Source organism: Oryctolagus cuniculus, chromosome 4, assembly GCF_964237555.1.
Source record: "Oryctolagus cuniculus chromosome 4, mOryCun1.1, whole genome shotgun sequence".
Taxonomy (NCBI): Eukaryota; Metazoa; Chordata; class Mammalia; order Lagomorpha; family Leporidae; genus Oryctolagus; species Oryctolagus cuniculus.
This window is the reverse complement of record NC_091435.1, coordinates 150,462,561-150,475,781: the sequence shown is the minus strand read 5'-3', so window position 1 is coordinate 150,475,781 and position 13,221 is coordinate 150,462,561. Positions and strand designations below refer to the sequence as shown.

The window sequence follows — 13,221 nt, the reverse complement described above, 5'->3', positions numbered from 1 at the left end:
AGAACATAAAGCCTCACGGTCCAGGGCACTCAGGGAGGAACATCAGAAGCATCTATTTACATTTTACTATTTATGCTACTGTGAGAAAGAAAGTGAGAAGAGTCCGGGCAAAGCTGCAGTTGGTGATGGTGTGGCTGAGACTCGAGGCACTGCCCTAGATGCCACAGCAACCTCCAATTCATGGTGGACAGCTCAGTATCACATTTGTGTTTGTCAGGAGGAAATGCCACAGAATATGCTACAGAATAGCAGGTGAGCATGCACTTTAAAGCTAGACTGACCAATGTCATTCCAGTTCTACAATGGACCAATTTATCTCTCTTTGTCTTTTTCTTCATTATGCATGACAATGAATAGCAAATCTAACATGACAATAAGTAGCAAATCTAAATCTAATAATAGCAAACCAATAAATAGCCAAACATCTGAAGAAGGATAGCTCTCTTTCCTTCTGCTGTTCCATTTGCCTGGGACCCTTTCCTCCTGCTTTTACACCCAGCTCAGTCTTTTTTTTTCTTTTTGAAAAGTGGAGTTGCAGAGAGGCAGAGGCAGAGAGAAAGAGCATGCATTTTCCATCCGCTGTTTCTCTACCCAAATGGCCACAACTGACCAGAGCTGAGCCTTGAGCCATCTTCTGCTGCTTTCCCCAGGCACATTAGCAGGGAGTTGGACAGGAAGTGGAGCAGCCAGGAGGCGAACCTGTGTCTATATAGGATGCCAGCGCCACAAGCCAGGGCTTTTTAACCTGCTGCGCCACTGCACCAACCCCACAGGTTTGTCATTAGATCTGAATTTGGACTTAATATCCTCAGGAAGCTTCTTTTGGCTTTCCAAAGCCCCTTTTGCTGTGTTCCTGGGGCTCACTTGTCCCATGCAGCAGTGTCTGCCGTCTGTCTCCTCATCTGAAATCCCAACCTAGTTGCTGTGGGGAGCAACTCGGACTAGACTGAGTTACTGGAATTAAGACTTATTCTATGCATCTGCTCTCCCACAATATGGCGCTGGGAGAGAAGAAAACAGCTTCTACGCAGCTGCCTCTTGCCAACTTGAGTGATGACCTCCAGGAGCTGATCCTGCTCCTGATTGGAGGAGAGCAGCGTACTCGGCGTGTGGGCAGCCAAGTTGGGATTGGCGGAAGAGGACTATAAAGGAGGAGAGAGACAACATGCACCAGGAACATCTAAGGGGAACATCTATCTGAAGGAACACCTGTGCAGCCCCCGAGAGAGCCGGCCGGCGGTGTGCCGCTCCCCTGCGGAAGTGGGGAATGTGGCAGGGGGAACCGCCCTTCCACGGAGGTGGAAGGGACGGCAGCCAACCCGGGAAGAACCAGCAGCAAACCCGGGGAGGGCCGAGCAGACAAAAGAACAGCGCAGGGTCCTGTGTCGTTCCTCCATGAAGAGGGGGAGCGACAAGTTGCTTTTCTATCTCAAGCACCTAGGCGTAGTGTGTAGCAAGCAGGTGCTCAAATCTTTGTGAGCAAATAAACGGGATGATGAATGAATACACATCTAGCCAGAAGAGGAAAAGGTTGGTAAATAAGAGTCCAAAGGGATTCCCCTGGGAACCCACGTATTCTCAACAGGGGCCCCTTGGGGCTCTTGGTCACCATCATGGGGGTCTGTATCCAAGCGAAAGGGAGAAATTTCCAGCATCAGAGACTCGCAGGCTTCCTTGCTAAACCCTGCCTTCTGCAAAAGGATCCAACCCTAGAGCAAAGTCCCCAGGCGACCACAACCCCAAAGGCAGGAGCCCAGCTGCTTCGTGCTCCTGTCTCTGCGCACCTTGCCTGTCCGCGGGGTGCCAGAAGGCGCGCACCAGAAACGTCCCACTTCTCTCGCCCTCAACTTCCTCTGATGGGCGCTGAGGGTGGGCATTTTATGCAGGGGAGAAGCCGCCAGGAGAGACACAGCCCCCCGAGAACCCCCCACTCCCGCTCCGTCACCTCCCGGGAGACGCGTGCTGGGCGCGGGCCGCCGGGGCGGGGAAGGGTCGGGCCGGGGCGGGGAGAGGTCTTTAAATACCGCGAGGAGCGGCGGGGAGTTGCGCTCGCTAGCCCGCGGGACCCCGGGAGGCCAGAGCCGCCCGCGCCGCCACGCGTCCCGTCGGTGGTCCCCGAGGTCTGGCGCTGCGCTCCCAGCGGTGCGTTGCGCTCTGCCCCCGCGGTGCGTCCGGAGGACCCCAGCTCGGCGCGCAGGCGGCGCGGGGCTGGAGGCGGCGTGGACGTTTCCCCGAGGTAAGTTCACCCACGTCCGCTGGGTGACAAGAGGTCAGTGGTTTTGGATGGCGGGCACCGGACAGAATGGAGGCGCCGCGCGAGGTGCAAGATAGAAAAACGCGTTTCAGAAGCTCAGAGCTAGTTCCTTTGGTTGCTCTCCTCCTCCAGGCAGCCGGCCTTTCTCACCCCCCGCCCCACTTCAGTTTTCCGCGTCCTGCTGGAGAATCTCTGCGCACTCCGTGGTCACTCTCCTCCGGGCTGCGGGTCCTGGTCGCACATCCGGGCGCGGGACGCTGCCGGGGGCTTCCCCAAGCACTGGCTTCACGTCCAGCGGCCCGCGGGGGCCACTCCGAAACGAATGAATGGGGTTAGCCAGTGCGCGTCGGGGAAAGTCATTCCCGAGCCCTGCGTACCTCTCCCTGTACTTTGCCTCCTGCTCCTCACACACATTTATTAAAGGTGGTTGGGGGTGTACTGCCCCCTATGCTCACTGCCCAGTAGCATTTACTCTGCCAGGAGGAAACCCTTAGCTACGGACCCACCTGTAGGTGATCTTGCTGCAGGGAGGAGGCCGGCTGGAAGAGGGAGAGACGCCAGGGCTAGGAAGTGGTTGTCTTCTGTGTCCTTTTGTGATGGAACTTTCTCATTCCTCGGTTTGGTAGTGCACTCTGGAGATGCTGGTATAGGACCTTTGCCTGTGTGTGGTGGGGAAGGGGACGGATATCTATCAGGAGTATCTGGGAAGGCGAAAATCACAAGGCTTGAGTTAGGCAGGATATTAGAAGTCTTTTAAAATTCCCTGCAGTTACAGGATTCAACAGCCACATTGCCATTTCTTCTAAGATATCTATTTGGTGTGTAGTATGTGTAACGTAAACTTTTCAGGTGCGTCATTTTGATGTTACGTTATCTAACGGCTCTATACACTGGTCTGCATACATAAAAACCTTTAAACTTCTAAGCAAAGTGCTTGCAAATACCCAACCCTAAGGTTTCATCCTCGTAAAAGATGGCAGTTCCCTCCCACTTTCTTCATTGTATCCCTGAACACTGGAGCTGCAGAGGAGAAGGGGTTGAGGATGGGAGCAGAAAATTCCCGTCCGCTGGAAAACACAGGTGCACTGGGATTTGTGCTGTGTGAACTTAAATGTTAGGATGCCCACAAAAAAGTTTGTGTTAAGCTTTCGTTTGAAAATGATCTCCCACTGCTTTAGTAATAAAGATCTCTTAAGGTTGCTGAATCTTCTCGTGAAACAATTCCCGAAAAATGTGTTGATAATTATCCAATGCCTGCCTTGGTGTCAAGTTTTCCTATTCCCTTCAAATAGCTTGAGTTTGAGAAAGTTTGAATATTTTCAACATTAATACAGAAAAGATTTCTGTATTTATTTTCACAGACAGTACCAAGACCAGCTAATGAAGTCATCGAATGAAGGTCAGGTTACAAGAATTATAACCTCATCTCTGTGCTGCAACAGGAGTCTGCAGAACTCCATGCAAAATGTGTGTTAGGAAGAGACTAGGCATGGGTTTTCATTTCTTTTTGCACCCCCAAACACCCCTTATGTTTTAATCCATTTTTCCACCAACTTTGTACCCTGGTATAGTTCCACTAACATAACAATCTTAAAACTGACAGAAGAGAACTGTTCTCTCCGTAAATAGCCCTTGCCCCGGGAATGTCTCAAAAATGTGGGTTTATTAGCTCCATGTCTTGCAAATAAGTAAAAATAGTACAGACTAGTGGATACTTAGGGACTTCAAAAAGTGCGTGGGAAGTGGAGTTAAAAGATAAGCTTATTTTGGTGCAAAAATGTTTTGAAATTCATACATGTTTTTTTCATAATATGCATTTTCTATAAACTTTTTAAAAACTCCTTTCACACATGGATCTCAACGGTTTTGCAGCAAAATTATTTTTAAATTCCATTTCCCGTGAAATTTTTAGAAGTTCACTTGTGTATTTGCAATCAAAGAACCTATATCACTACTGTCCTAAGAACTATGAAGTTTCGATTTTCTGTGCTTCTATTTCTACTTCTGTAAGTATCTTGAATATAAAACTTTTCCAGGATGAACAAATGTTGGCTGAAACACTGTTTCTCCCTTCTTGTTATTTTAAAATTTTGGATTAATGTGTAATATTTGCACATTTTTATGGGGTACAATGCAACTTTTTTCAGCACAGCCTACCAGCTCTTTTCCAGTTCTTTTTAAAAAGAGTATGGCAATGATCCTGTGCCAGAGTCTTCCCACTGTTCTGCAAAAGATGGAAACCGTGGCATTCACCCTGTGTGCCTCAGCACTCATGACCCATCCTCCCCCACCACCTCCCAAGCCCTCCAGCTTCCAGTAATCACTATTTTAAACTTGGATATAATATATATTATTTTTAACTTCCACATATGACAGAGAACATGTGGTATTTGTCTTTCTGTGTCTGGCTTCTTTCACTTAACATAATGATCTCCAGATCCATCCATTTTGCTGAAAGTGTCAGGAGTTCATTCTTTTTTATGGCTGTATAACATGCCATAATGGATATATATACCACATTTTAAAAATTTATATGTTTGGGCTGTGTTGAGGTATAGCAGGTAAAATTTACATGTTCTTTTTAAATTTCTTTTTCTTTTAACTTTAATTAATTTCAAACAGATCAACGTGGTTTGTAGATATAATTCTAAAAACATATGATATTTCCCTTCCCCTCCCTTTCCTTCTCCCTTTTTAAAATTTTTTGAGATAACATATTTTAAATTTTCATTACAATAGGCCGACACCCCAGGTTCTAGTCCCGGTCGGGGCGCCAGATTCTGTCCCGGTTGCTCCTCTTCCAGGCCAGCTCTCTGCTGTGGCCCAGGAAGGCAGTGGAGGATGGCCCAAGTGCTTGGGCCCTGCACCCGCATGGGAGACCAGGAGAAGCACCTGGCTCCTGGCTTCAGATCAGCACAGTGCGCCGGCTGCAGCACGCTGGCCATGGCGGTATTTGCGGGGTGAACCAATGGAAAAGGAAGACCTTTCTCTCTGTCTCTCTCTCTCTCACACTGTCTACTCTGCCTGTCAAAAAAATTTTTTTTCATTACAATAAAAAGGCTTAATACTTAACTGAATAAGAAGTAAAAGAGCAAGAAGATCCTAGTTTAGTGGGAATAAAGACAAGACATAAACAATAATTGAATGGAAAAATTACCATTTCACCCATATATAGTAAATTTTAAAGTAATCACAGGTCATTAAATCTATAGTAGTATAACATTCTTAATGATTTGTTTGGTAAAGGTATAAAACAAAGTTTCACATAATTATATTTGTAGCAATACTGATGCACACAGCTATTTCTTCTTTAGCTCTCACATATAAGAAAGAACATGCAGTATTTGTCTTCCTGGGTCTGGTTTATTTCTCAACATGATGTCTTCCAGTTGCATCCATTTTGCTGCAAATGGTAGAATTTCATTTTTTTAAATAGCCAAATAAAGTTCCATTGTATATATATACCACGTTTTCTTTATCCACTCATCTGATGATGGGCACGTTGGTTGATTCCAAATTTGGGCTATTGTGGACAGTGCTGTGATGGACATGGTGGTGCAGGTATCTCTCTCTCTTTTTTAGAAAGCTTTTATTTAATAAATATAAATTCCATAGGTACAATTCTTGAAATATGGCAGTTCTTCCCACCAACTCCACCCTCCCACCCCCAAACCGTCCCACCTCCTACCCCCTCTCCCATCCCATTCTTCATTAAGATTCAGTTTTAATTATCTTTATATACATAAGATCAACTCTATACTAGGTAAATATTTCAATAGTTTGGTGCAGGTCTACTTCCAGTTTTTAAAAAGATCTCCACACTGTTTTCCACAGTGGTTTCAATAATTTACATTCCCACCAGCAGTGTACAAGTGTCCCCCTTTGTCCTTTGTCCACATCCTTGCCAGTATTTCTTACTCTCTCTGTTTTTTTTTTTTTTTTTTTTTTTTTTGGACAGGCAGAGTGGATAGTGAGAGAGAGAGTCAGAGAGAAAAGTCTTCCTTTTGCCGTTGGTTCACCCTCCAATGGCCGCCACGGTTGGCGTGCTGTGGCCGGCGCACTGCGCTGATCTGAAGGCAGGAGCCAGGTGCTTCTCCTGGTTTCCCATGGGGTGCAGGGCCCAAGCACTTGGGCCATATTCCACTGCCTTCCCGGGCCACAGCAGAGAGCTGGCCTGGAAGAGGGGAAACCAGGAAAGAATCCGGTGCCCCTACCGGGACTAGAACCCGGTGTGCCGGCACTGCTAGGTGGAGGATTAGCCTATTGAGCTGCAGCGCCGGCCTACTCTCTGTGTTTTGGATTTTAACCATTCTGACAGGGGTGAGGAGATATCTCATTGTGGTTTTGATTTGCGTTTCCCTGATGGCTAGTGATCCTGAGCATTTTTCATGTGTCTGTTGGCCATTTGGATCTCCTCTTTTGATAAATGCCTGTTCAAGTCCTTTATACATTTCATAACTGGAATGGTGTTTTTTTGTTGTTGGGTTTTTAAGTTGCTGATACAGTCAGGATACTAACCCTTTGTTGGTAGGTAGTTTGCAAATATTTTTCCCGTTCTGTTAGATGTCTCTTCAATGTATTGATTATTCCTTGGCTGTGCAAAAGCTTTTGAGTTTTATATAGTCCCATTTGTTTAGTTTTCCTTTTGTTTCCTGTGCTTTGGGAGTGTTATTCAAGAAGTCATCCTCTACACCAGTGTCTTAGAGTGTTTCTCCTACGTTTTCTTCCAGGAACTTCATTGTTTCTGATCTTAAATTTAGATCTTCAGTTGATTTTTGTATTTAGTGAGAGATACAGATCTAATTTCATTTTTCTCCATATATATAAATTTTCATTTTTCTCCATAAATTTTTCTCCATATATATATATATATATAGAGAGAGAGAGAGAGAGAGAGAGAGAGATCTAGTTCTACCAGGACCATCTGTAGCAAAGATTATCTGTACTCCATTGAACAGTCTGAGCACTTTTATCAAAAATCAGATGGCTGTATGTATGTGGATTAATTTCTGGGCTTTCTATTCTGGTCCATTGATCTATGTATCAGTTGTTATGCCATTTCCATGCTATTTTAATTACTATAGTTTGTAGTATGTTTTTTTAAAAAAAGACTTATTTATTGATTTGAAATTCAGAGTTACACAGAGAGAGGAGAGACAGAGAGAGAGAGAGAGGTGTTCCATCTGCTGGTTTACTCCTCAGTTGGCCACAACTGCTGGAGCTGTGCCAATCTGAAGCCAGCAACCAGGAGCCAGGAGCTTCCTCTGGGTCTTTCCACATGGGTGCAAGGGCCCAAGGACTTGAACCATCTTCTACTGCTTTCCCAGGCCATAGCAGAGAGCTGGATCTGAAGTGGAGCAGCCAGGACATGAACTGGCGCCCATATGAGATGCTGGCACTGCAGGCAGCAGCTTTACCTACTATGCCACAGCTCTGGCCCCTGTAGTATGCTTTGATGTTAGGTATCGTAATGCCTCAGGCTTGATTTTTCTTGTCTTCTGTGATTCCATGTGAATTTTGAGATTGCCTTTTTCTAATTCTATAAAGAATATCATTGGTATTTTGAAAGAGATTATACTGAATCTATAGATTGCTTTAGGTAGAATAGACATTTTAATGCTATTAATTATTCCAATCCATAAGCAAGGACAATATTTTCATATTTTTGTGTCCTTGATGGTTTCTTTCATCAAAATTTGATGATTTTCATTGTAAAGATCTTTCACATTTTTGGCTACATTTATCCCTAAATATTTGATTTTTTTCCTTCCCAGAAAGCTTTTATTTAATGTATACAAACTTAATGCATTTCATAAATACAAGTTTAGGAACACAGTGATTCTTCCCACTCTACCTGCTCTCTCACCCACATTCACACCCTTTTTCCTCCTCCCTCATGTATTTCCATTCTTATTTTTTACTAATATCTATTTTCAATTAACCAAATACACATAAGATTAACCCTAACAAAGTAAAAAGTTCAACACCAATAGTATGAAAAAAAACCTATTCCTCAACAGTCAAGACAAGGGTTGTTCAAAGTCATTGTGTCTCAATGTGTCTACTTCATTTCTATAGATTACCTATTAGGTATTCTATAATTTACTACAGATCAGGGAGAACTAACGATATTTGTCCTTTTCAGACTGGTTTATTTCACTAAGTATGATGGTTTTCAGTTTCATCCATTTTGTTGCAAACAAAATAATTTTTATTGCTGTATAGTATTTCATGTTATACATATCCAATATTGCTTTATCCAGTCTTCAGTTGATGGACATCTGGGTTAATTCCATAAATAAGCTATTGTGCTTCTATTGCTGTGATAACTCTTTCATATACTTATTTCATTTCCCTTCATTAAATTTCCAGGAGGGGGATGGCTGGGTCATATAGTAAGTCTATATTCAGACTTCTAAGGTATCTTCTTACTGTCTTCCACAGTGGCTGTATCAGTTTACCCAACAGTGTATTAGGCTACCCTTTTCTCCACATCCTCACCAGTATTTGTTTGTTTCTGTATGAAAGCCATTCTAACGGGGTGAGGTGAAAACTCACTATGGTTTTGATTTGCATTTCTCTGATGGCTGGTGATCCTGAGCATTTTTTCATGTGTCTGTTGGCCATTTGGATTACCTTTTTTGAAAAAATACCTGTTTAAGTCCTTTGCCCATTTCTTAAATGGATTGTTTGTTTTATTGTTGTTGATCTCTTTATAGATTCTGGATAATAATCATTTATCAGCTGCATAGTTTGCAAATAATTTCTCCCATTCTGTCAGTTACCTCTTCACTTTGCTGAGTGTTTCTTTTGCAGTGCAGAAGAGGCTTAATTTGATGAAAACCCATTTGTCAATTCTGCTTTAATTGCCTGTGCCTCTGGGGTCTTTTCCAAGAAGTCTTTGCCTATGCCAATGTCTTACAGGGTTTCCACAGTTTTCTCTAATAATTTGATGGTATCAGATAATAGATTTAGATCTTTAATCAATTTTGAGTGGATTTTTGTGTAAAGTGCAAGGTAGAGGTCCTGCTTCATACCTCTGCATGCAGAGATCCAGTTTTCCCTGCACCATTTGTTGAAGAGACTGTCCTTGCTCCAGGGATTGACTTTAGCTCTTTTGTCGAAGATACATTGGTTCAAGATGCATGTGCTGATTTCTGGAGTTTGTATTCTGTTCCATTGGTCTATCCGTCTGTTTTCTGTCATTACCAGACTATCTTGATTATAATTACCCTGTCATATGTCTTAAAATCTGGTATTGTGATGCCTTTGGCTTTGTTTTTGTTGCATAAGATTGCTTTAGGTATTTAGGTTCTCCTGTGTCTCAATATGAATTTCAGCATCAGTTTTTTTATATCTTAGAATGTCCTTGGTATTTTATTGGTATTGCATTGAATGTGTAAATTTCTTTCAGTAGTACAGACATTTTGATGATATTGATTCTTCCAATCCATGAACATGAAAGATTTTTCCCTTTTTTGTGTGCATGTGTGTGTGTCTTCTATTTCTTTCTTGATTGTTTTGTAATTCTCATCATAGAAATCTTTGATGTCCTTGGTTAAATTTATTCCAAGGTATTTAATTTTTTGTAGCCATTGTGAACTGGATTGATCTTAGAATTTCTTTCTCAGCCATGGCATTGTACGTGTATACAAGGCTATTGATTTTTGTGTGTTGATGTTATATCCTGTCATTTTACCAAACATTTCTATGAGTTCCATAGTTTGACTTACTCCTTCCAAATTTGTATCCCTTTGATTTCTTTTTCTTGCCTAATGGCTCTGGATGAAACTTCCAGGGCTATATTGAATGGCAATGATGAGAGTAGAGTAGGCATCTTTATCTGGTTCTGGATCTTAGTGGGAATGCTTCCAATTTTTCCCTGTTTAATAGGATGCTGACAGTGGGTTTGTCATAAATTGCCTTGATGTGTTGAGGAATGTTCCTTCTATACCCAATTTGCTTAAATTTTTCATCATGAAAGGGTGTTGTATTTTATCAAATGCTTTTCTCTGCATCTATTGAGATAATCATGTTTTTTGTTCTTCAATTTCTTAATGTGATGTATTACATTGATTGATTTGTGACTGTTGTACCATACCTGCATACCAGGAATAAATCCCACTTGATCTGGGTGGATGATCTTTCTGATATGTTGTTGGATTTGATTGGCTAGTATTTTGTTGAGGATTTTTGCATCTATGTTCATCAGGGAAATTGGTCTGTAGTTCTCTTTCTCTGTTGTATTTTTCAGGTTTACAAATTAAGGTGATGCTGGCTTCATAGAAGGAGTTTGAGAGGATTCTCTGCCTCAGTTGTTTTGAATAGCTTGAGAAAAATTGAAGTTAGTTCTTCTTCAAATATCTGGTAGAATTCAGCAGTGAAGCCATCTTGTCCTGGGATTTTCTTTGCTGGGAGGGTCTTCATTACTGATTCAATTTCCATCTTGGTAATTGATCTGTTTAGATTTTCTATGTCTTCATGGCTCAGTTAGGTAGGTTGTATGTAAGAAAGGAATCTATCCTTTTCTTCTAGGTTTCCTTATTTCTTGTCAAACAACTGTTTGTAGTAATTTCTAATGATTCTTTTTATTTCTGTGATATCTGTTGATATATTTTCTTTTTCATCTCTAATTATATCGATATGGTCTTCTCTCTCTTTTTTGGTTAATCAGGCCCATTGGCTGTTGTGTGACAATTTTATTTTTTCAAAAAACCAGCTTTTCACTTCACTGATCTTTTGTCTCTTTTTGTTTCAATTTTGTTTATTCTTCTCTAATTTTAATTTGTTACTAGTTTTAGATTTAGATTTGGTTTGATATTATTTTTCTAGGTCCTTGAAATGCATTGATAGCTCATTTGTTTGGTACTTCTCCAATTTCTTGAGGTAGGCACCAATTGCTATAAACTTTCCTCTTTTTTAGAAAGCTTTTATTTAATAAATACAAATTTCATAGGTACAGCTTTAGGAATATAGCAGTTCTTCCCCCCATACCTGCCCTCCTACCCCCACTCCCATCCCACCTCCTACTACCTCTCTCATGTTATTCTTTATTAAGATTCATTTTTAATTATCTTTATGTACAGAAGACCAATTGTATACTAAGTAAAGATTTCAACAGTTTGCACCTACACAGACACACAAAGTATAAAGTACTGTTTGAAGACAAGCTTTACCATTAATTCTGATAGTTCAACTCATTAAAGACAGAGGTCCTACATGAGGAGTAAGTGTACAGTGACTCCCATTGTTGATTTAACAATTAACACTCTTATTTATGACATCAGAGATCACCTGAGGCTCTTGTTATGAGTTTCCAAGGCTATGGAAGCCTTTTGAGTCCATAAACTCTGTCATTATTTAAACAGGACCATAAGCAAAGTGGAAGTTCTCTCTTCCCTTCATAGAAAAGTACCTCCTTCTTTGATGGTCCCTTCTTTCCACTGGGCTCTCACTCAGAGATCCTTCATGTAGGTCATTTTTTTTTTTTTGCCATAATGTCTTGGCTTTCAATGCCTGAAATGCTCTAATGGGCTTTTTAGCCAGACCTAAATGTCTTAAGGGTTGATTCTGAGGTCAGAGTTCTTTTCAGGGCTTTTGTCATACTGTGAGTCTGCTGTGTGGTTGGTTCCTATGTTGGATCATTCTCTCCTTTTTAATTCTTTTTTATCTATTGTTATTAGCAGATACTTGGTCTTATTTACATGATCCATTTGACACTTATTCCTATCTATATGATCAGTTACACACTTAAAATGATTATTGTAACTAGTAAGATGGCATTAATACCACCCAGCTTAATGGTATTTGGAGTCCCATGGCAATAAACTTTCCTCTTAACACTGCTTTTGCTGTATGCCTTAAGTTTTGATATGTTGTATTGTCTTCATTCGTTTCCAGAAATTTTTTTATTTCTCTTTTGATTTCTTCTATGAGCCACTATTCATTCAGGAGCTTGTTGTTCAGTCTCCATGTGTTTGCATATGCTCTAGAGTTGCTTGAGTTGTTGTTTCCAGCTTTACTTCATTCCGTTGTGATCAGAGAAGATGTATGATTTCGAATTTTTTTTACTTTCTGAGACCTTCTTTATGGCCTAGCATCTAGTCTATCCTAGAGAAAGTCTCATGTACTGGTGAGAACAATTTGTATCCTGCAACTATAGGATGAAAAGTTTGTAAATATCCATTAGGTCCATTTGGTCTATAGTGTCAATTAACTCTGTTGTTTCCTTGCTGATTTTCTGTCTCTTTGATCTGTCTGTTGCTGAAACTGGGGTATTGAAGCCCACCATTACTATTGTTTTGGAGTCTCTGTCTCCCTTTAGATCCATTAACATTTCTTTTTAATAGCCAATTCCCTGTAATTGGGTGCATATAAGTTTATTATAATCATATTCCTGTTGAATTGACCCCTTACTCATTACATAGTACCCTTCATTTCTCTCTCTCTCTTTTTTTTTGACAGGCAGAGTTAGACAGCGAGAGAGAGACAGAGAGAAAGGTCTTCCTTTTTACATTGGTTCACCCCCCAAGTGGCCGCTATGGCCAGTGCACTGCAGCCGGCACACCGCACCGATCCGAAGCCAGGAGCCAGGTGCTTCCTCCTGGTCTCCCATGTGGGTGCAGGGCCCAAGTACCTGGGCCATCCTCCACTGTACTTCCTGGGCCACAGCAGAGGGCTGGACAGGAAGAGGAGCAACCGAGACAGAATCCGGTGCCCCAATCGGGACTAGAACCTGGGGTGCCAGCGCCACAGGCAGAGGATTAGCCTAGTGAGCTGTGATACCGGCCCCTTCATTTCTCTTTTAACAGTTTTTGTTTTGAAGTCTATTTTGTCTGATATTAGGATAGCTACACCAGTTCTTTTTTTGTTTCTGTTAGCATGGAATATATTTTTCCATCCGTTCACTTTCAGTCTGCATGTATCTTTGTTGGTGAGATATGTTTCTCATAGGGAACAAATAGATG

At 41.8% G+C, this 13,221-nt stretch overlaps 1 protein-coding gene across 6 annotated transcripts in view; it reads left to right on the top strand.

Annotated features, from left to right (window-relative positions):
* The first annotated feature begins 1,841 nt into the window (after positions 1–1,841).
* COL6A6 (collagen type VI alpha 6 chain) overlaps positions 1,842–13,221 on the top strand; it is a 177,466-nt gene continuing 166,086 nt past the window's right edge. For 5 of the 6 annotated variants that reach the window (XM_070072824.1, XM_070072827.1, XM_070072823.1 and 2 more), the window contains exon 1: positions 1,842–2,236. In XM_070072824.1, coding sequence (XP_069928925.1) covers positions 1,857–2,236 — 380 coding nt within the window. In that variant the 5' untranslated portion in view covers positions 1,842–1,856. Of the gene's footprint in view, positions 2,237–3,615; positions 3,654–13,221 lie in introns of all 6 variants that reach the window. The other variant, XM_070072825.1, reaches the window with a different exon arrangement.